Here is a 22741-nt window from a genome sequence, read left to right on the forward strand (position 1 = left end):
AAAGTTTGAGATATTTCCCTTGTCATGAATTTTCAAGATTTTTTTTTTGACAGTTTCATTTTTGACAGATTATAGACAAAGATCTTTACCTGGCCAAATCAGTAGGGGATCCAAGAAAGGAAAAGTTTGGCAGAACATAAGGAAAACCTGCTGCAAGATAGTAGAAAATAGTTGTTTTAAGTGTTTCATTGGCCTTGTTACTTTGCTGAGCACAGGTGCTCTGGTAAGTGAGAGTATGTGAAACTTTTATGGGAAAAATGTATCAGAAGCCTGTTAACTCATAAAGTCACCATGCTAAATTAGTTTTCTACAAATACGTATTGTAGCACTAAAGTTCATATTCTGATTTTAGTTTTGGAAGACATACATTACAACTTCTTGAAAGTCTATATATGCCTCAATCAATATTAAAAAATAGTACAATTTCTGATTGACAGTGGGAAAAATGAATGTTAAGAGATACCCAAATCTTCTTACTTTCAAAAAGTTCATGCATGAAATAAAGTTTAATAATATGCCCACATATACCTTTAAGGACCTTTGAACTATAAATGTATTTTCCCATTGACCAACAATCTTAATTATGGGAAATTATTCTACAAATACCTGAGCATACATTAAATGCATTTACAGGGCTATTCCCTGAAGAATTTTAGTAATAGCAAAAGACTGAAAAGCAAAAATAGTCCATAATAGGTGACTGTTTAAATGTACTGTAGTGCAATCACCCAATGAGATACTGTGCAGCTATTTTAAAAATACAGACAGTGTATGCATGCTGATATTGCAAAATTTGGTAATAAGTGAAGAAGGAAGATTGGGAATAAGGTCTATAGCTTGCTACATTTTATGTAGGAAAGGAAGAAAAAAATAGAATGTATGTTATTTGCTCATGTTTGAAGATCAGAGAAAGATACACAAGAAATAGTCAATTGTGAGATGCACGAAACAGAGATGATGGGGTCATGGTTGGGAACCAGACTTTGTACTGCATATTGTTTTAAAGCAGACTTTATGTTGACCTTTAGCAAGCATATTGAAAACCATACAAATTTAGGTGTATAACATAAAGGATTTCCACAAACTCAGTGCTCCTGGGTAACTGTCACTTGGCTTAAAAAATGTTGCCAGGACTCCAGAAACACACTTTGACTCAACAGTTAATTCCCCACTTAATGTGGGGGAGTCAGTATATGGACTTCAACTGCCATGGTACTTACGGATGTGTGACGATATCCAAATGAACCTGTCCTTGAGACTACCACCTGTGATTTTACTCCCCATCTGCTTCCTAGAGATGGTATTTTGTTCCCCTCTAAAAAAAAGATTTTTTAGAAATTACACGTGCACTAATCCTTAAATTTCTTATCCAAAGGCTTTTGAAGATATATATATTGATCAGAAAAAGACTATTAAAATCTTATTAGAATATGCTGACATGATCTTCACTTACATCTTCATTCTGGAGATGCTTCTGAAATGGATGGCATATGGTCTTAAAGCCTATTTCAGTAATGGCTGGTACAAACTGGACTTCATGGTTGTTATTGTACGTATTTTAAAGGTTGTTTGATTTGTTTTTCCTTCTTTATTCTTCTTCCCACTTACTCTTCCATTTACTTGTATCTTGCTTTTCCTTCTTTCTGTACATGTTTAGTCACCAACATCCTGTATTTCTTCATTTGTAACATTTAACATTTATCATTGTCTTCTCATTCAAAAATTTTACAAGTTCACTTCATTCTTGGATTATCTAATTGTTACCTGCAAACTCACTACTAACAGACTAGGCTTATTGCACAATAACTTGGAAATATCATCATTGTCAAATATTTAAATTCTGTTAGCTTGACTTTTAAATCATATATTCAAATTAGACTACCTATAATCTTTACCATTCCCACACTGATTTGAGCTGCTGAAATTTTCCTCCAGATCATTGCATAGATTGCAAACTGCTATCACTGCTTCTGTCACTGCACACCTTCATTCTCTTCTCCGCATGCAACCACATACACTTTTCTGTTTTAGAATGGAAGTCAGCGCAAGTCACTTCTCTTCTTGAAAACTCCAATAAGCACCCCATGTCACTTAGAATGAAAAGCAACAGTCTTTGCAATCAAAGGCCTATGAGTCTCTACCTGATTCAACATTATTATCTCCTACAAGCCCCTCAGATAGAGTGAGGAGTATTCACTTACTCTCCTCACTTAGAATGAAAAGCAACAGTCTTTGCAAACAAAGGCCTATGAGTCTCTACATGATTCAATATTATTAACTCCTATAAGCTCCTCAGATATGCCAAGACTACTTCCACTTACTGCCTTTGCATTTTTTCTTCCTTCCACCTGGAAATTTTGCAGGCTACCCTCATAAATTATGTCTGCTTAAATGAAACTGTTGACATTAGGTCTTTCTGCACTGCACCGTTTAAAACTGTAATCACTTCAATATTTCCTTTTCCTTTTTTCTGCCTTCTGCATCTCCATAGCACCTGTTCATATTATATAACTTATTCATTGACTCAGCTAATTGTTTGTCTTCCCCCACTAAAAGATAAGTCTATTAGGGCAGAATTTTTCTTTATTTGGTTCTTTCCTTACCTCCTATGCCTAGAAATATTCATGTCACATAGTAGGTGCTTATTTATTTCTGTTGAATGAAAAGGTTCTCTGTTCTATAAAGCAATGATTAAAGCTTCTCAGTCTATAAAAAACAATTTATGATATCTGATCTCTGTCTTCTAAGTTAATTACTACAAATTAACCTTCTACTCCAACCAAACCACACTATTTTACAACCCGCCTTCCTGTTTCCTGGTCATTGTTCTTACGTGTCCACATCCTTCCTTGCTTACATAAATCATACCTTATTTCAAAGGCCATTTCAAGATCACCTCTTTAGTATAGGATAAAAAAATTTTTTCATTTATGTTGTCTTCAAAACACAGAAAATATGAAGATACAGTAAAAGTTAATCATAACACTAACAATGTACTCAATCTCTGTTAACATTTATTAACTTTGAATCATATATGTTTTCTTTTTTAAAAAATCACCTTAATATCTTTCACATTTTTGTAGTTTGTACTTGGACTTAGCAATTATCATATTCTCTTTGATGCTTCTCCTCTGAAATACTATTCTATATGTTATCTTAGCCATATTTATATATGGAAGCATATGTAAATACATTCCAAATTTTATTTTAATGAATACATTGTATAATGTGACTATATTGCAAATAATCATAAAACTGATTAACTTTATTTTAAACTAATAAATGGATATAAATATTAATCCTTGATCATAAAGAATGTCAAATATACAAATTTTTATGTCAATAACATATATTACTATTACCAGAAAATATTTTTGTTTTATTTTTTTAATTGATTTTAGCACAAAATGATTTTCGTATACCTTTCTGTAAGTCAGTGTTAAAATATATTGGAATATATATTAAATCTTTTGCATAGTTTTTGGTAGGCTTTGACTGTGTATCTTTTTGTAATAAATGCAAGGTTCATTTTACAGGTTATTTTGATTAAAGTTAAAATTAAATCCTATTCGCTCTTTTTTTTAATATACATAGGTATTTTGCCTTAGCTTAATAGGCAAATCTCGGGAAGAACTAAAACCACTTATTTCCATTAAATTTCTTCGGGCACTCAGAGTTCTATCTCAGTTTGAAAGAATGAAGGTAAGAGAGAAGTTTATTAACTAATTTGTAAGTTTTTATTTAAATTGCTAAATTTTACAAATTAAAAGTTTTCTGGCTTTCTTATTTCTATCTGTAACAATAGTAACACAAAAATTTATATTCTGCTTAACAATAAGCTATGCTAATTAAGATTCTAGGTCTTTATTGCTCATAGTTAGGAAAACTAATAAAGATAAGCAAAAAATATCCATAATAGTTGAGAGATAAAATGTAGTTACAAAAAGTAATACCTTTCTAACCCACATGGATGTGTCTGAGTATTAATGAAATGACCTCAGTGTTAAAAACATAACTGACCAAAAATGAAACAGACCAGTTAGCTAACTTTTTAACATTAAAAAACACTGCTCACTCCAAGTAATTATTTACTATATCAAATGAAATTTTGAATTTTAAAATGTGTACTTTTAAGACACACATCACAAATCATTAATTCTTACCAGTCAGTCACCTTACCCTCACTTCCACATTAAAACTTCTGAACAATATGAGGGAAACTGATAGGTTGAACTACATAATAGGGCCACTGTTCAATCTTTTGAGCCCATAATGGAAATCCCATATGGCTCAACCTAACAGAAAAAAATAGAGTCTATGTAGATATATAGTGATCAACCATTTACAGAAATGGCAAAAAAATATCTAATTTTACTTTTTATTTCATAATCATACATAATATAAAATTTATACTTTATTGCATTTCTTAATTTACAGAGATTATTTAACGTTAACCTGCCTATGTGATTAATATTATGGAATATCACATATTCATGTAGGTAGTATCCAGTAAGATTATGTTTGAACTGTATTTTTATAATTTATACATTGTATGTTACATTTAACCTGCCATTCATTAAGAAACCACACCACATAAATTTTTTCTGCTTGGCTAAAAAATGAATACCTATTGTTAATCTCAAAATCTGAGTGATTATTATAAATCTAAACAGAAAGATAAGTAATTTAAAATGTCTTTTCCCAAAGACATTTTTTCAGACATTTTAAGTGCCACCGTGATAGCACATGTGTATATACATATGCATACATAACTACATGTAGGAAGTACATTAATTATATTTTAACAAACATACAAGTACATGATTAATAATCAAATTTTTGTAATTCATATGAATCTATGACTGACTCATTACAACAGGATTTGGGCCTCATCAGCCAATTCCTCAAATGCATTTGATTTGCTGGTGTTGGGGAAGAAATATTTTGATTATGTAAAATAAAGCAAAATTTCAATCACCATAAACCTAGAAAACAAATACCTAAAATATTAATTGTAATTTATAACTTATGAAACATTTTATTAAAAACATTATGGAGGCCCACAAGGTGCTAATATCCCTACTGGTTTGCTTTTAATCCAAAGTAAGGAGGAAAATCAGCTGCAAAGGAGAATGTGGTTGAAGAGGCCTGTAAGATTGAGGTTAAAATGACAAAACAGCCAAATTTCTGGCACAGATAGTTCAGTGATAGGAAAAGTTCATAGCATATTCCAGGGCTATACATGGCCTGTTAACTCAAAACATAGGGACTGGCGGAAGGTGGGACAGGGAGATGTTGGTCAAAGAGTACAAATTTTATTTATAAGATGAGTAAGGACTGGGCACTAAGGTACAGCATAGTGACTATAGTTAATAATACTGTATTGTATATGTGAAATTTTCTGAGAATGTAGATCTTAAGTGTTTCACAACCAAAAAAAAAAGTTATCTATGTGAGATAATGGATGTGTGAATTAGCTTAACTGTGGTAATCATTTCACAGTGTATACATATATCAAGTCATCACACCGTACACCTAAATAGATACCATTTTTATTTGTCAATTATACATCAGTAAAGCCGGGAAACACACGTGCTTATACACACACACACAAACCAGATAATGAATGTAACTAAAATAAAATTTTCTTTATTGTAAAAACCTTATGGGACAATCTCAGGGGTTTTTTCCTACTAAACTTAGATACACAGTGGTAGGGTGTGGGGGTGCCCAAATCAGCAAAATGTCTACCCCCAATTTAGAGGAAAGTGGGAAGAAATTTGCTAAGGAAGCTGCCTCTGTTTGTCAGAAATTGAACACTATCATTTGATGCCACATATTTGTCAGAACTGCAATGAGATAGTAGCCACGGCTAGGTCAAGGTCAGGTCTTAAGTTTCCTCTCAAGTTTTGCAGTTGGATGATCTCTGAAAATATATCATTAGGTATATATGGAAGCTACATAGTTACAAAATTAATGTTTCATGTATTAAATAATACACTGGGGGAAGGAAAAGTGAGAATGGTAGCAAAGAGAATCAGTGGTGCCTCAGGAAAAAAAGGAGAAGGAAGGTTGGAAGAAGGAAGTCAAAAGTGTAAATACCAAGGGAAAGATAGATAGCAAAGATTGGAAATATTCCATTGGATATAGGAACTGGTTTACATTTGCCCTAACAGCTTTAGTGGAGTGGCAGGAATAAAATTCTGATTGTAATATTCAAAAGTGAAAGGAATTAAGGAAATGGGAACAGTGATTATAGGCTATTGCTGTTATTCAAGTTTAGGTGGTAGATTTGTTTCCCGAACTTCCTCCCGCTCTGGAGCGGTTCCCAGTGACAGGGTGTGTCAAGGCCAGAAGAAGAGGGTTGAGGAGGCTAGTGATTTTGTGAGGTACAGCTCCCCACCCGGTGTTCCTTGAGGCCTTAGTTTCATTGCTTTACAGTCTCTTGGCTTGTAGGCCAACACTCCCTACAGTTAGAAACCCTAAGACTTAGGTCTGGGCCTCTGTCACTCTCATTTTATACGCTTTCTAGGTAATATCATACATACACACAGGATTAGTTGTCTTGCCTATTTCTGGCACAGTATAGGAAGTTGATAAAATGTGTTAAATCAGTGAAATAACTATTTATTCTAGTATTTTACTAATCAACTCTGTTCTCTTTAATTTTTTTTTCAATACAAGAATTTTGAGGGTATAAGGGATTTTTAATGTATATTTTCAATTTGAAATCTGTTATTTAGGTCATTCAAATGTCAGCATGTGGCCTATTAAATCTTTAGAAATGGACTTTGTTGTTGTTGTTATTTCACTATGATATTATGTTAATTAGTATTTTCCAATTTAATTAAAGTACTTCACATTTCTTACCTAAAGTTTACCTTTTTTTTTTTTTTTTATATGTCAGGTGGTTGTGAGAGCTTTGATAAAAACAACTTTACCCACTTTGAATGTATTTCTGGTCTGTTTGATGATCTGGCTGGCTTTTAGCATCATAGGAGTAAACTTATTTGCTGGCATGTTCTATGAATGCATTGACCCAATAAGTGGAGAAAGGTTTCCTGTATCCGAAGTCACAAATAAGAACCAGTGTGAAAGCCTCGTGTTCAATGAGTCCGTGCCGTGGGAGAATGCAAACCTGAACTTTGATAACGTTGGGAATGGTTTCCTTTCACTACTTCAAGTAGTAAGTACACTTTTAATTTATTTTTATTTTTTTTATTTTGGTATCATTAATCTACAATTACATGAAGGACATTATGTTTACTAGGCTCCCCCCTTCACCAAGTCCCCCCCACATCCCTGTTCACAGTCACCGTCCATCAACATATTAAGATGCTGTAAAATCACTACTTGTCAACAAGTTCACAGTCACTGTCCTTCAACATAGTAAGATGCTGTAGAATCACTACTTGTCTGCTCTGTGTTGCACAGCCCTCCCCGTGCACCCCCAACACTATACATGCTAATCGTAATGCCCCCTTTCTTTTCTTCCCACCCTTATCCCTCCCTTTCCACCCATCCTCCCCAGTCCCTTTCCCTTTGGTAACTATTAGTCCATTCTTGGGTTCTGTGCTTCTGCTGCTGTTTTGTTCCTTCAGTTTTCTTTTGTTCTCATACTCCACATATGAGTGAGATCATTTGGTACTTGTCTTTCTCCACCTGGCTTATTTCACTGAGCATAATACCCTCTAGTTCCATCCATGTTGTTACGAATGGTAGGATTTTTTTTTCTTAGGGCTGCGTAATATTCCATTGTGTATATGTACCACTTCTTCTTTATCCAATCATCTACCGGTGGACATTTAGGTTGCTTCCATATCTTGGATATTATAAATAGTGCAGCAATAAACATAGGGGTGCATCTGTCTTTTTCAAACTGGAGTGCTGCATTCTTAGGGTAAATTCCTAGAAGTGGAAGTCCTGGGTCAAATAGTATTTCTATTTTGAGCATTTTGAGGAACCTCCATACTGCTTTCCACAATGGTTGAACTAATTTACATTCCCACCAGCAGTGTAGGAGGGTTCCCCTTTCTCCACAACTTCACCAACACTTGTTGTTGTTTGTCTTAAGGATGGTAGCCATCCTTACTGGTGTGAGATGATACCTCATTGTGATTTTAATTTGCATTTCTCTGATGACAAGTGATGTGGAGCATCTTTTCATGTGTCTGTTGGCCATCTGAATTTCTTCTTTAGAGAACTGTCTATTCAGCTCCTCTGCCCATTTTTTAATTGGATTATTTGCTTTTTGTTTGTTGAGGTGTGTGAGCTCTTTATATATTTTGGATGTCAACCCTTTATCGGATCTGTCATTTTCGAATATATTCTCCCATACTGTAGGGTACCTTTTTGTTCTATTGATGGTGTCCTTTGCTGTACAGAAGCTTTTCAGCTTGATATAGTCCCACTTGTTCATTTTTGCGTTTGTTTCCCTTGCCTGGGGAGATATGTTCAAGAAGAGGTCACTCATGTTTATGTCTAAGAGGTTTTTGCCTATGTTTTTTTCTAAGAGTTTTATGGTTTCATTGCTTACATTCAAGTCTTTGATCCATTTCGAATTTACTTTTGTGTATGGGGTTAGACAGTGATCCAGTTTCATTCTCCTACATGTAGCTGTCCAGTTTTGCCAGCACCATCTGATGAAGAGACAGTCATGTCCCCATTGTGTCTCCATGGCCCTTTTATGGAATATTAGTTGACCATATATGTTTGGGTTAATGTTTGGAGTCTCTATTCTGTTCCATTGGTCTGTGGCTCTGTTCTTGTGCCAGTACCAAATTGTCTTGATTACTGTGGCTTTGTAGTAGAGCTTGAAGTTGGGGAGTGAGATTCCCCCCCCACTTTATTCTTCCTTCTCAGGATTGCTTTAGCTATTCGGGGTCTTTGGTGTTTCCATATGAATTTTTGAACTATTTGTTCCAGTTCGTTGAAGAATGTTATTGGTAATTTAATAGGGATTGCATTGAATCTGTAGATTGCTTTAGGCAGGATGGCCATTTTGACGATATTAATTCTTCCTAGCCAAGAGCATGGGATGAGTTTCCATTTGTTAGTGTTCTCTTTAATCTCTCTTAAGAGTGTCTTATAGTTTTCAGGGTATAGGTCTTTCACTTCCTTGGTTAGGTTTATTCCTAGGTATTTTATTCTTTTTGATGCTATTGTGAATGGAATTATCTTCCTGATTTCTCTTTCTATTAGTTTATTGTTAGTGTATAGGAAAGCCACAGATTACTGTGTGTTAATTTTGTATCCTGCAATTTTGCTGAATTCCAATATTAGCTCTGAGTAGTTTCGGAGTGGAGTCTTTAGGGTTTTTTATGTACAATATTATGTCATCTGCAAATAGTGACAGTTTAGCTTCTTCTTTACCAATCTGGATTCCTTGTATTTCTTTGTTTTGTCTAATTGGCATGGCTAGGACCTCCAGTACTATGTTGAATAACAGTGGGGAGAGTGGGCATCCCTGTCTTGTTCCCGATCGCAGAGGAAAAGCTTTCAGCTTCTCGCTATTCAGTATGATGTTGGCTGTGGGTTTATCATATACGGCCTTTATTATGTTGAGGTACTTGCCCTCTATTCCCATTTTGTTGAGAGTTTTTATCATGAATGGATGTTGAATTTTATCGAATACTTTTTCAGCATCTATGGAGATGATCATGTGGTTTTTGTCTTTCTTTTTGTTGATGTGGTGGATGAAGTTGATGGACTTTCGAATGTTGTACCATCCTTGCATTCCTGGGATGAATCCCACTTGGTCATGGTGTACGATCCTTTTGATGTATTTTTTAATTCGGTTTGCTAATATTTTGTTGAGTATTTTAGCATTTATGTTCATCAGGGATATTGGTCTGTAGTTTTCTTTTTTGGTGGGGTCTTTGCCTGGTTTTGGTATTAGGGTGATGTTAGCTTCATAGAATGAGTTTGGGAGTATCCCCTCCTCCTCTATTTTTTGGAAAACTTTAAGGAGAATGGGTATTATGTCTTCTCTGTATGTCTGATAAAATTCCGATGTAAATCCATCTGGCCCGGGGGTTTTGTTCTTTGGTAGTTTTTTGATTACTGCTTCAATTTCTTTGCTGGTAATTGGTCTGTTTAGATTTTCTGTTTCTTTCTGGGTCAGTCTTGGAAGGTTGTATTTTTCTAGGAAGTTGTCCATTTCTCCAAGGTTTCCCAGTTTGTTAGCATATAGGTTTTCATAGTACTCTCTAATAATTCTTTGTATTTCTGTGGGGTCCGTTGTGATTTTTCATTTCTCTTTTCTGATTCTGTTGATTTGTGTTGACTCTCTTTTCCTCTTAATAAGTCTGGCTAGAGGCTTATCTATTTTGTTTATTTTCTCAAAGAACCAGCTCTTGGTTTCATTGATTTTTGCTATTGTTTTGTTCTTCTCAATTTTATTTATTTCTTCTCTGATCTTTATTATTCCCTCCTTCTGCTGACCTTAGGCCTCATTTGTTCTTCTTTTTCTAATTTCGGTAATTGTGACATTAGACCATTCATTTGGGATTGTTCTTCCTTCTTTAAATATGCTTGGATTGCTATATACTTTCCTCTTAAGACTGCTTTTGCTGTATCCCACAGTAGTTGGGGCTTTGTGTTGTTGTTGTCGTTTGTTTCCATATATTGCTGGATCTCCATTTTGATTTGGTCATTGATCCACTGATTATTTAGGAGCGTGTTGTTAAGCCTCCATGTGTTTGTGAGCCTTTTTGCTTTCTTTGTACAATTTATTTCTAGTTTTTGCCTTTATGGTCTGAAAAGTTGTTTGGTAGGATTTCAATATTTTGAAATTTACTAAGGCTCTTTTTGTGGCCTAGTATATGGTCTATTCTGGAGAATGTTCCATGTGCACTTGAGAAGAATGTGTATCCTGTTGCTTTTGGATGTAGAGTTCTGTAGATGTCTATTAGGTCCATCTGTTCTAGTGTGTTGTTCAGTGCCTCTGTGTCCTTACTTATTTTCTGTCTGGTGGATCTGTCCTTTGGAGTGAGTGGTGTGTTGAAGTCTCCTAAAATGAATGCATTGCATTCTATTTCCTCCTTTAATTCTGTTAGTATTTGTTTCACATATGTTGGTGCTCCTGTATTGGGTGCATATATATATTTATAATGGTTATATCCTCTTGTTGGACTGAGCCCTTTATCATTATGTAATGTCCTTCTTTATCTTTTGTTACTTTCTTTATTTTGAAGTCTATTTTGTCTGATACTAGTATTGCAACACCTGCTTTTTTCTCTCTGTTATTTGCATGAAGTATCTTTTTCCATCCCTTGACTTTAAGTCTGTGAATGTCTTTGGGTTTGAGGTGAGTCTCTTGTAAGCAGCATATGGATGGGTCTTGCTTTTTCATCCATTCTATTACTCTGTGTCTTTTGATTGGTGCATTCAGTCCATTTACATTTAGGGTGATTATTGAAAGGTATGTACTTATTGCCATTGCAGGCTTTAAGTTTGTAGTTACCAAAGTTTCAAGGTTAGCTTCTTTACTAACATACTGTCTAACTTAACTCGCTTATTGAGCTATTATAAATACGGTCTGCTGATTCTTTATTTCTCTCCCTTCTTATTTCTCCTCCTCCTCCCTTCTTCATATGTTGGGTGTTTTGTTCTGTGCTCTTTTTAGGAGTGCTCCCATCTAGAGCAGTCCCTGTAGGATGCCCTGTAGAGGTTGTTTGTGGGAGGCAAATTCCCTCAACTTTTGCTTGTCTGGTAATTGTTTAATCCCTCCTTCATATTTAAATGATAATCGTGCTGGATACAGTAGTCTTGGTTCAAGGCCCTTTTGTTTCATTGCATTAAGTATATCATGCCATTCTCTTCTGGCCTGTAGGGTTTCTGTTGAGAAGTCTGATGATAGCCTGATGGGTTTTCCTTTGTAGGTGACCTTTTTTTTCTCTCTGGCTGCCTTTAATACTTTGTCCTTGTCTTTGATCTTTGCCATTTTAATTATTATGTGTCTTGGTGTTGCCCTCCTTGGATCCCTTGTGATGTGAGTTCTGTGTACCTCTGTGGTCTGAGAGGCCATTTCCTCCCCTAGTTTGGGGAAGTTTTCAGTAATTATTTCTTCAAAGACAGTTTCTATCCGTTTTTCTCTCTCTTCTTCTTCTTCTTCTGGTACCCCTATAATGTGGATATTGTTCCGTTTTGATTGGTCCCTCAGCTCTCTTCGAATTCTTTCATTCCTGGAGATCCTTTTATCTCTCTCTGCATCAGCTTCTCTGCGTTCCTGTTCTCTGTTTTCTAGTCCATTAATGGTCTCTTGCATCTCGTCCATTCTGTTTTGAAGTTCTTCCAGAGCTTGTTTTATTTCTGAATTCTCCTTCCTTAGTTGTTCATGTTTCTCTGCAAGTCCATCAGCATGGTTATGACTTTTGTTTTGAATTCTTTTTCAGGAATACTGGTTAAATCTATCTCCCCAGGTTCCTCCTCAGGGGAAGATGTAGCAGATGCCAAAGCTGTCTGGGTTAGTCTTGTCTGGATCAAATTTTTTTGCCTTTTCATGTTGATAGGTGCAGTGGAGTACTATTGACGCGACTGTCAGCTTTCCACTTGGCTCCTGGCCTTTCTTTACTGGGACAACTGCGACCCCTAGTGGCTTGTGTTGGGCAATTGCGTGTAGACTGGGTCTCTGTATCTTGCCCGGCCGGTATGGAGGAAGCTCCCTTGCGTGGGCGTGGCCAGCCTCAGGCTGCTGCTCTGCTATGGCAGGGCCCCGGAGGGGTAATGGATGGGGGCCTGTTTGGCTGTTTACCTCCGTGAGGGGTCTCAGAGCTGTTGCCCAGGGGGTTAGTGTGTCCAGAGTTCCCTGGAATTTCCAGCTGCTGGACTGTGACTGGGGATGTTTCCATCCAGCTGTGGCGTCCCTGTCCCTTTAAGACTTTCAAAAAGCACTTGCTTTTCTTTGTCACAGGGGCATCGGCTTCGGGACCCACTCACTGGTCTTGCTGTCCTGTTCCCCCAGTATCCAGGACCCCACGCATGCACTGTGTCTGCGCTCTGGCCCGGATGGCTGGGGCTGGGTGTTCGGCAGTCCTGGGCTCCGTCTCCCTCCCGCTCCGACTCCTCTCCTCCTGCCGGGAGCTGGGGTGAAGGGCACTCAGGTCCCCCCAGGCCAGGTCTTGTATCTCACCCCTTTCACCAGGCGTTGGGCTCTCGCACATGTGGATGTGGTCTGGCTGTTGTCCTGTGTCTTCTGGTCTCTCTTTTAGGATTAGTTGTATTTGTTGTATTTTCAAAAATATATATGTTTTTGGGAGGAGATTCCCACTGTCCTACTCATGCCGCCATCTTGGCTCCACCTCTCTCCACTTCTAATTTTTTTAAAGTCAATTATATGTTCATCTTTTTTATAGGTGAACATAAAGGACAGATGTTGGATGATTAATAGTTTTAAAATGTTTTAGCAATTATTAGATCATGTGTTGTGGAGCATGCTATGCTAGGCTCACTTAGAAAGACAAAAGTGAAATATAATCCCTGCTTTGCTGGGAGAAGGAAGTGGAAATGAAGGTAGGACTGACCGAGGAAACAGCAGGTACTGGCCAAGTCTTTCCACCATCACCAGTCAAGTAATAGGGTCACAGTTTTTGATCCAACTCATTACTACTGTTTTGTTTCTGTTTAGTGCTTTAAGGAATGGCTACCCAGACACCCAGTATCTAGCAGATGTGAGGAGTTTAATCATTCCTGTCTTACTTGCCTTACAAAAAGCACATATGCAGTTATAAGTAACTATGACACTTGGGAAGCATGAATTTATTTGCTGTTTATCTACCTACCAATGTGTCTTTCTATTTATACTATCTGAAAATATTTTAAGTTAATTAGCTACATTTATGTTAAGTAGTTTAGTTGTTAACAGACAATGTAAATGTAATAATGAAAATGGTAAAGATCTCAATTATGTGGTATATTGAAGTGCGGTCAGCCTTACTAACAGAATATTTAGTATATTAATAATAACTGAATTATATTTTTTATTTGCCATTAAGCATAAAATTTCCTAAGACTTAAGTACATGCTATTTTTACAGGCAACATTTAATGGATGGATCACTATTATGAATTCAGCAGTTGATTCTACTGATGTAAGTATAATATGATCTTAAAGCCATTGTCAAGGCCCAAGAAAAGTCATTTTTGGGAATTCAAAAACAGGGCACGAGCAGTAATTGAATAATTCACATGGTAAAGCAAATGCTTGTGCCTGACAGAAATTAAATGTATTTCAGATAGTGTATTTCATGGGCAATGAAATCCATCCAGGATTATATAAAATGATTGAGACCCAATAGGCCCATTTGAAGGATTATCAGACTGTATTACAGTTAAATGGATACAATGAACTTTAAAATCCAAATAAACAGAGCAATGATATCCCTTCACCAAAGAGCAACGAGGAAACATTACCTCATCTAGCATTGATTTTCTTGTCATAAATTGTTTTATAATCTTATGTTTCAAAAGTTCTGTTTAAATATTTTGCTTATTTTTTTCATTTTATTTCTTTCTATTTTTAAGGACTTATTTTTTTTTAGAGCAGTTTTAGTTTGACAACAAAATTGAGAGGGAGGTACAGGGATTTCCCATATATCCCTTGCTCCCGTACATGCACAGCCTCCCCATTATTAATTCCACTCACCAGAATGGTGCATTTTTTTTTTTTTAACCAAGGATGAGGCTGCATTGACACATCATAATCACCCAAAGTCCACAGTTTAACTTAGGGCTCACTCAGTGTCACACATTCTAAGCCTTTGAACAAATGAATAACGATGTATACCCATCATAACAATATCATACAGACCATTTTCACTGCCCTTAAAATCCTCTGTGATCTGCCTTGTTTTGATCATTTTTTTATTTTAACTTTTAGGTAAATATGCAGCCTAAGTTTGAAAACAACATCTACATGTATTATTACTTTATTAGCTTTATTGTCATTGGATTATTTCTTCCTCTGAGTATGCTGATTGGTGTTATTATTGCTAATTTCAACAGGCATAAAATAAAGGTAAGTATAAATATTCTTTGTTCATCAATACTTGAGAAAATCACACTCATTTATAAAATCATTTTGGACTTAGTTTAATGTCATTTTGATTTGGTACTTACCTAAAAAAAATGATTGATGTTCCTGCATATTGATGAATACTGCTAAAATGTTTATCTTTACATTGTTTTCTGTATTCATATATACACAGACAAGTTTAAATTTTAAAAATTAGAAGTGTTTCTGTATATATGTTTATAAATAATGACAATAATGACATGCTGAAAAATAATATTGTTCATCTATACAAATATGTGAAGAAGTTCAAGAAAAATAAACCACACTTTTTTTACTCTCTGATATGTTCAAAGCCTTCAGAGTCAGAACCAGGGTAGACAGCTTTTTCAGTTGGAGTAGTTCTTTCTGCTGAAAGTACAGAATCAAATCCTAACTGAGTGGCCTAAGTAAAGTGCTCAAATTGAATAAGAATTCAGAGGTAGAGCAGAACAACCTCTGTTTGATGTCATCTCCACTCAAAAATTTCCTTCAAGACTTTTACAGTACAAAGTCTCTATTTGGTGTAGGGAAGCCATCTAAAAAAATTTAAAGAAAGAACAGTTTAATTTAGAAATTCTATCTTTAGCCATGTCGTCAAAGTTTAGCCATTTGCAGAATCTGGTAAACACACCACTCTGAGTCTCTACTAATCAGATGGGATTAGAGAGATCAGTGATCAAATATGCGTTTGACTGGGTGCCCCAGCTTCCTTGGGACTTCAACCCAATGGGATAACATCCTAGGATTTGCTTCTAGGCTTTAGATTGGTGACCTTTGTGCATTTTAAGTGACCAAGTCTTGATTTAGGGCAGTAGTAATTCCTAATTCCTAGATGAACTCAACATTAAATTTTTAGCTGTAATTCGCCTTATATATTATGTATAAGATACTGAAATTAGCACCAGAAACACAAAGAATAGTAATTCCTAGAAGGTGCTGTAAAGAAATAAGCACAGGGTGCTTTCGGAATAATAGTAAAAAAAAAAAAAGATCTCTGATTATATTTGGAAAATTAAGTAATATATGAACACATACATTTTCCTACTTATTAAAAGGTACAAACCAACCTCACTTTAGGTTTTGAGTTCAGCCTTTCTTAGTAAACCTTTCCAGGTAACTCCCACTATTTCTTATTTGTCTCTTTCTAACAAGACTTAGGCCTCAGTAGACTGGAAGTTAAAATAGGGTTGACCACATGCAAGAAAGTAGACCAAAAGGTGGATATCAGTCATTACCAGTATATATTCTGTATGTATTTCATATGGATATTTGTTCAGAAAGTTTAGCATGTTTAAACATGATTTAGTTCATTGCACTTAAGCAAAGGAGTAAATCAGTAACTGCCAAGCTTTCTAAAATACATATTAACACAAGGTGAAATTTGGATTAAATGTGATTTTAAAATATATATATATTTCATTTATTTACCAGGGAGGCTCAAATATCTTTGTAACAGTGAAACAGAAGGAACAATGCCATGCAGTGAAGAATCTGATGTCTGAGGACTCTCAGAAACCAGTCCCTCGCCCACGCGTAAGAAAAGATGGAGACTTTTTTTTTTGAAGCTTCAAAAAAAGTTTCCCTGATATATTCCCTTAAAATAAAAATGTATTTTTAAAATTCTTAACAAAAATACCTTTGACACAATTTTAAAATATGTCCCTTGACAAAGCTTTTGCTGGTCTTTCTGTTTTGACTATATGCTATATTTAGAGTTTGGTAAAAAATAGGTCCTACATTATTCTCCTATTTATTCCACGAGGGAAGTTGTGAATCTAAGGACTACGTGTATGTATCCTTTTAAAAAGGACATTATGCGTTTCTTTTTTTTTAAACCCACAGAACAAGTTCCAAGGATTCATCTTTGACTTGGTAACAAGTCAAGTGTTTAATGCCATCGTTACGGTTCTTATCTGTCTCCAAGCAATAACCGCTGTGATACAAAGTGATGAACAGAGTCCAAAAATGGACACTGCTCACTACTGGACCGAGTTCACCTTTGTCATGTTGTACACTGGGGAATGTGTACTGAAGCTCATCTCTTTCCACTGTAATTATTTCACCATTGCATGGAACATTTTTGATTTTATGGTAGTCATTTTTTCTATAACAGGTAAGATTTTGTTTAGTCAGATTTTCATCTGTAGCAATATTGATTCAGGCAAGCTCTTGAAGTAAATATCTCCTTGAGATATATAATATGCAAAACAGGTAGGGATCTTTTTTATTTCCAACAGGAATGCCTTACGTCTTTGCATTCATACATGTACACATGTCTGACAGTTATATTCAAAATACTTCTTGAATTAATATATAGACTTCACAGACTGCCAGGTAAATGCTTAATTACCCTTTCAGTATATCACATACATTATTTTCCTAGGATGACACTAGAAGGATCTTCATGTCTGAGCATGATATAACCTTTCAAGTTCACTAATGTTCCTTTTCCTCTAATCTCTTAAGTAAAGCCAAGTAAAGAATCTAGGATAAAAAGTGTTCTAGGCAGAGAAGGTTCTGTTTATTGTCTGCCGCTCTCTAAGACACATAGAAGAGAGTAAGGTCTATAAGAAACATTTAAGTTTTTTTGTGTCAAGCTCTATTCTATATAGTCAACAGTGAAAAACGATAACTTCTGCCTCGTTGTGCTTCCAGAAAATTCACTCCTTGAGTTGGTTGTGGAAGCAGTTCAACTATTGATAGTCAAGTACAAGAAGCTTGATAAAAAATTATTCAAAGACAGAAGGAGGCTGACAGGAAGAAAACAAGAATATGGAATTAAGGAGTCCTCTGAGAGTGAAGTGAGGGTTACTGAATCAGAGATCTGGAAGAGTGGGAATTGTAGCCAGAGAAGGCTATTTGAATTTGAGATCTCAGAAGGTCAGGTATACTGGGTCCAAATGTGGCTGCAGATGTGTATGACTGAAGTAAAATAATGAAGATCATTAAAGCTAAGGAAGTCAAAGACTGAACCACTGGCCTTTAAATGAGTCACTGATGGGAGGTGCTGGGTTGGAAAAGATGGTAGTAAGCCAAGGACTTAAGTCTCCAGTAAATATGAATGAGGGGAAAAAATACATCGTAGAGCCAGAGTATAATTGAATGGCGTGATCCACAATGTTTAAGATTTTTTTTCCTTTATAAAAATGATGCAAAGGAGAAGTGGAAATCACATGGGAGGGAAAGATGCTTATACTTACTCCCTCCTTCTACCCTGAGACATAGGGAGTGGGAAGAATGAGCTATAGCTCCTCTTGGGAAATAGTGTCCTCAGGATAGCGTCAGATTTTAGGTAAGACAGGAGGTGAGGAAAATTCTGATGAGGATGTAGAAAAAAATCTGTTTACAATTTTGTGGGGTACCTTCTGCATAATGGAAGAGTCTGGAAGATTGGGGAGAGATGAAAATTTGATTCAGATTGGAAGATTCACTAAAGCACTGTGGAGATAAGGGTGTAGATAAGATAGAACATCAGAGAATGCCATGTTGGCAGTGACAGGTTCAACAGAAATGAGCCATGTGACCCTTCCAGATCCAGCAAACATTCCGTCTCATTTAGAAGCTTCCTGGGACCCTCCCCTCGCCTGCCTTGTCAACTCAGAATGAACCACACTCTCTCCAGGACTCCCAGAGAACATCCCTTATGCTTTTTTACACTAATTATAATTTTACCCATTTTCGTAGTTACATCTCTCACTTCCATAATTCCCTCATCCACCCATCATCACTACAAAAATTTCTAGACAGACTCATTTATTCAATTAACATTTAAAGCTCCTAAGAGCCTAAATACTAAATTTATGAAATAAATAAATTATAACCTGTGAGTCACTGAATTTCAGACATTTTTGTAATTATATTTACCCACTAGGTCTTTCTGCCTTGCATTATAATTCATTTAAATGTCCACCTTTCTCTCTAGATTATAAGATCACTGAGGTCACAAGTCATGCCATTCATCTTTGCATATTTGCATGACACCTTTATTGGGCACTCAATAAAGGTTAGATTGAATTAAGTTTCTTGATCCAACTACTATCAGAAAAAAGTGTGATAACTGTCCTACTGTTTGGATTCACGCAATCTGTGATTCTAGAGGTACCTGATATCATACTTTTAAAATGATGCTACAAAGAATTCTCCTCCAGATTTTGCTCATTACTTTGAGTATTGCTGTAACTAGTATTTGGCCAACCCAAACTTTCAGTATGTGCTAACTGCTCTATGGGAAGGACTAAGAGAAAGTCCTAACACATAGAGAAAAAAAAAAAAAGAAATGTAAAATAATTTATATTCTTCTAAATACAGCTGTATTTGAATAATGTTGTTGCCTGCTTTGTCTTTTCCCACACAAGGACTATTTCTGCCTCTGATGGCAGGGCACTACCTTGTGCCTCCTTCCCTTGTGCAGCTGATACTCCTTACACGGGTCGTCCACATCCTGCGCCCTGGGAAAGGACCAAAGGTGTTCCATCACTTACTGCTTCCTTTGATGCTGTCCCTCCCAGCATTGTTGAACTTCAGCCTTCTCATTTTCCTGGTCATGTTTGTCTATGCCATCTTTGGAATGTACAATTTTGCCTATGTTAAAAAAGAAGCTGGAATCAATGACGTGTCCAACTTTGAGACCTTTGGCAGCAGTATGCTCTGTCTTTTCCAAGTTACAATATTTGCTGGTTGGGATGGCATGCTCAATGCAATCTTCAACAGTAAATGGTCTGACTGTGACCCTGATAAGATTAACCCGGGAACTCAGGTTAGAGGAGATTGTGGTAACCCCACTGTTGGGATTTTTTATTTCGTCAGTTACATCCTCATATCCTGGCTGATCATTGTAAATATGTACATTGTTGTTGTCATGGAGTTTTTAACTATTTCTTCTAAAAAAAAATCCAAGACTTTGAGTGAAGATGATTTTAGGAAATTCTTCCAGGTATGGAAGAGGTTTGATCCTGACAAGACCCAGTATATAGACTCTAGCAAACTTTCAGATTTTGTAGCTGCGCTCAATCCTCCTCTTTTCATGGCAAAACCAAACAAGGGCCAGCTCATTGCCATGGACCTGCCCATGGCTGCTGGAGACAGGATCCACTGCCTCGACATCTTACTTGCTTTAGCAAAGCGAGTTATGGATAAAGATGTGAAGCTGGAGAAAGTTCTTTCAGAGCTGGAATCAGGGCTTCTGTTAGCCGACCCTTTTAAGATCACTTACGAGCCCATTACAACTACTCTGAGACGAAAACAAGAGGCAGTCTCAGCAACCATCATTCAGCGTGCTTATAAAAGCTACCGTTTAAGGCAAAGTGACAAAACTATGTCAGATATTCCTATGACAGATGGTGACAGGGAGGTTCAAGCTGCCAAAGAAGAAGCCTGTTTTGACAAAGCTGAGGAAAAGTCAGCTATTCGAAGTCAGATCTAATCCCACTTCCCACCTTTTCACCTTCCTCACCTGTCCCCAAAACGTTCAAAGTTTAAATCAGAAATAAAACAAAATCAGAGAAAGTAAAGATTTCACTTAATAACCACTTATTTACAACCTGTGGATGTTAAACTTATGTTCACAAGGCTCCATATCAAGTCCCCTCTTCACCCCTGTATATTCAATCTAATCAGGACACCACCTTAATATCACTGTGGGGAGTTACAGTGGATCAGAATTGCCATTTGATAATCCGATGCTTGTTTCCTCTGTATGGCTCATATGTTTGTGCTTCTTTCAGAGGACGGGGGAAGTGGTGGTAGAGATTTGTAGCAAAAGGGGCTTCTTTGTATATTTTGTCTGCTTGAACTTCATGGGATTCAAGTCACCACTAACAGGACTTAGTTTCAAATAGACAAGTACTTTCTTAATGTGGGATAGCGTTTAAGAAATAGTACAATGCTACAGGCCATTAAATCACAGACTTGCCTAGACAGATGGGAACTGGGGTAAGAGGAAGGGCAATTCTTAGAAAGTGCCTTTGAGAGCCCTCATGGAGACTCCGGCTGATTCAACGATATTTGAAGAAGATTGAATCAAGCCCCATTTTTTGTTCTGTTTTATTTTTTGGTGCTGGGTTAATGATGTTTCGTTGCTCTTGGATTACTGGTTTCTCTTCTCCTTGGCCTCTCCCACCTAAGCCCCAGCTCCTCAGAATGGATTTGTAGAACAGAAACATAAAGGGCACTACAGTATGGCTTACATTTTCCTCTTCTTTTTTTCTCATTTACACTTTTTAAAAAAGTATACATTTACTAAACTGACATAATCTATAATCTGTAAATAGGCTCAAGTTGCACTTTATCATAAAATGGATGTGTTTTCACCCTTTATCCATGATGTAACACTGACTGTGTAAGATCTGGCAAATGCATGTCATAATGAACTAGAAGAGTTGAGGGCTACCATTATGCTATGGATTTTCACAGTTTCTTTATTCTTAGTTGTGAAATTGTGGCCTCTCTGAAGAACTTTTCATTGCACTTAATGATTCTTTATAACTCAGAGAAGGAAAATGATCACTGAAACTAAGAACTCTTAATAGGAGATCAAAGTGTAAGTTTGTTCTTGGTGGTGTTTTATAACAGCGTGTGAAAATTAGTTTTCACTTTCTCATTTAGCTACCCAAGGTGTTTTTTGTTTTTATCTCATCATATACATAATTACTCCATATAAGTTTGTGTTTGGAATACTTTAAAATCCTAAACATTAATTTTCACTTCTGAAATTATTTTTAAAAGGCACAAAGTTGTTTTTGATGTATTCATAAAAATGCAACCACTTCCATCAATGAAGTTTGAGAGTCCAGTATTTATCCCATTTGTATGAAGATTGATTTCAGAGAGCCTACAGAGTCCTAAAGGACTTAAAAGGAAAATATGTATACTGTTGACTTGAATGACAAGCTTTAAATATGTTGTCTGACATTCAGTATTAGTAATTGTATTTTATTATGAATGCATGATCATGAGCCTTAACTATTATAATCAAACTGTTTCTGCTCCTCGGAAATACATGAACCTGACCAAGATGCCTTTGGGGGATCCCCTAAGCCAGTGTAATTTCAGGGTTCTGTTTCTTTCAATAAGTGTTCCTTCCCTTTTGCGTCCTGTTTGTCATCATGTGATGGGGACCAGTGAGGAATCAGTGTTAACTTGATGACATGGTGACAGCTGGTGCTTTATCTAAGCTTCTCAGTTTTCTATTTCTTGGAAATGCTGTAATGTGAAAACTGCCTCAGATATTTCAACTGAACCTTAACTCGCTTCTGGAAACTCCATGAAGACCACAAACTGATTTTAGTTTGAAAATGACACCTTTCACTTGTAAACTAACTTTCCAAAAACTGTGTAAAGAATTATTTTTAACAAAGTCTTACAATATATTCTACTTTTCAGATACTATAGAAAATAATAAATACAACCAGTTAACCAACAGAGCTTTGTTTTTTCCTTTGATAAGTCAGGTTGGCAACTTTGTATAATAAAAACTTTTAAGAATGAGCCTTACATTGAAGCTTACTTAGTCAAAAATTGAAAAAACTTGTGCTTCCTTTGGATTCACAAAAGTTTTGTAAAACAAATGTTAGTAAGCACACCAGAGACCCCTACACATCGACAAAATATCAAGAGCACTCCCTTACCAAAATCCTAATTATGAGCTTATGAGATATATCTCAGGATTATTAGAATTTGCTTTATGGAAGAT

The 22741-nt window shown here is 36.1% G+C and overlaps 1 protein-coding gene across 5 annotated transcripts in view; it reads left to right on the forward strand.

Annotated features, from left to right (window-relative positions):
- Window positions 1-22536, forward strand: part of SCN7A (sodium voltage-gated channel alpha subunit 7) — a 75337-nt gene extending 52801 nt beyond the window's left edge. For 2 of the 5 annotated variants that reach the window (XM_057505457.1, XM_057505458.1), the window contains exons 17-25: window positions 54-223; window positions 1376-1549; window positions 3595-3702; window positions 6908-7186; window positions 14036-14089; window positions 14878-15015; window positions 16480-16584; window positions 16894-17164; window positions 19407-22536. In XM_057505457.1, coding sequence (XP_057361440.1) covers window positions 54-223; window positions 1376-1549; window positions 3595-3702; window positions 6908-7186; window positions 14036-14089; window positions 14878-15015; window positions 16480-16584; window positions 16894-17164; window positions 19407-20473 — 2366 coding nt within the window. In that variant the 3' untranslated portion in view covers window positions 20474-22536. The remainder of the gene's footprint in view (window positions 1-53; window positions 224-1375; window positions 1550-3594; window positions 3703-6907; window positions 7187-14035; window positions 14090-14877; window positions 15016-16479; window positions 16585-16893; window positions 17165-19406) is intronic. The other 3 variants (XM_057505459.1, XM_057505460.1, XM_057505461.1) reach the window with 3 other exon arrangements.
- The last annotated feature ends 205 nt before the right edge of the window (window positions 22537-22741 follow it).

The sequence above is a fragment of the Manis pentadactyla genome, chromosome 8 (genome assembly GCF_030020395.1).
Source record: "Manis pentadactyla isolate mManPen7 chromosome 8, mManPen7.hap1, whole genome shotgun sequence".
Classification (NCBI taxonomy): Eukaryota; Metazoa; Chordata; class Mammalia; order Pholidota; family Manidae; genus Manis; species Manis pentadactyla.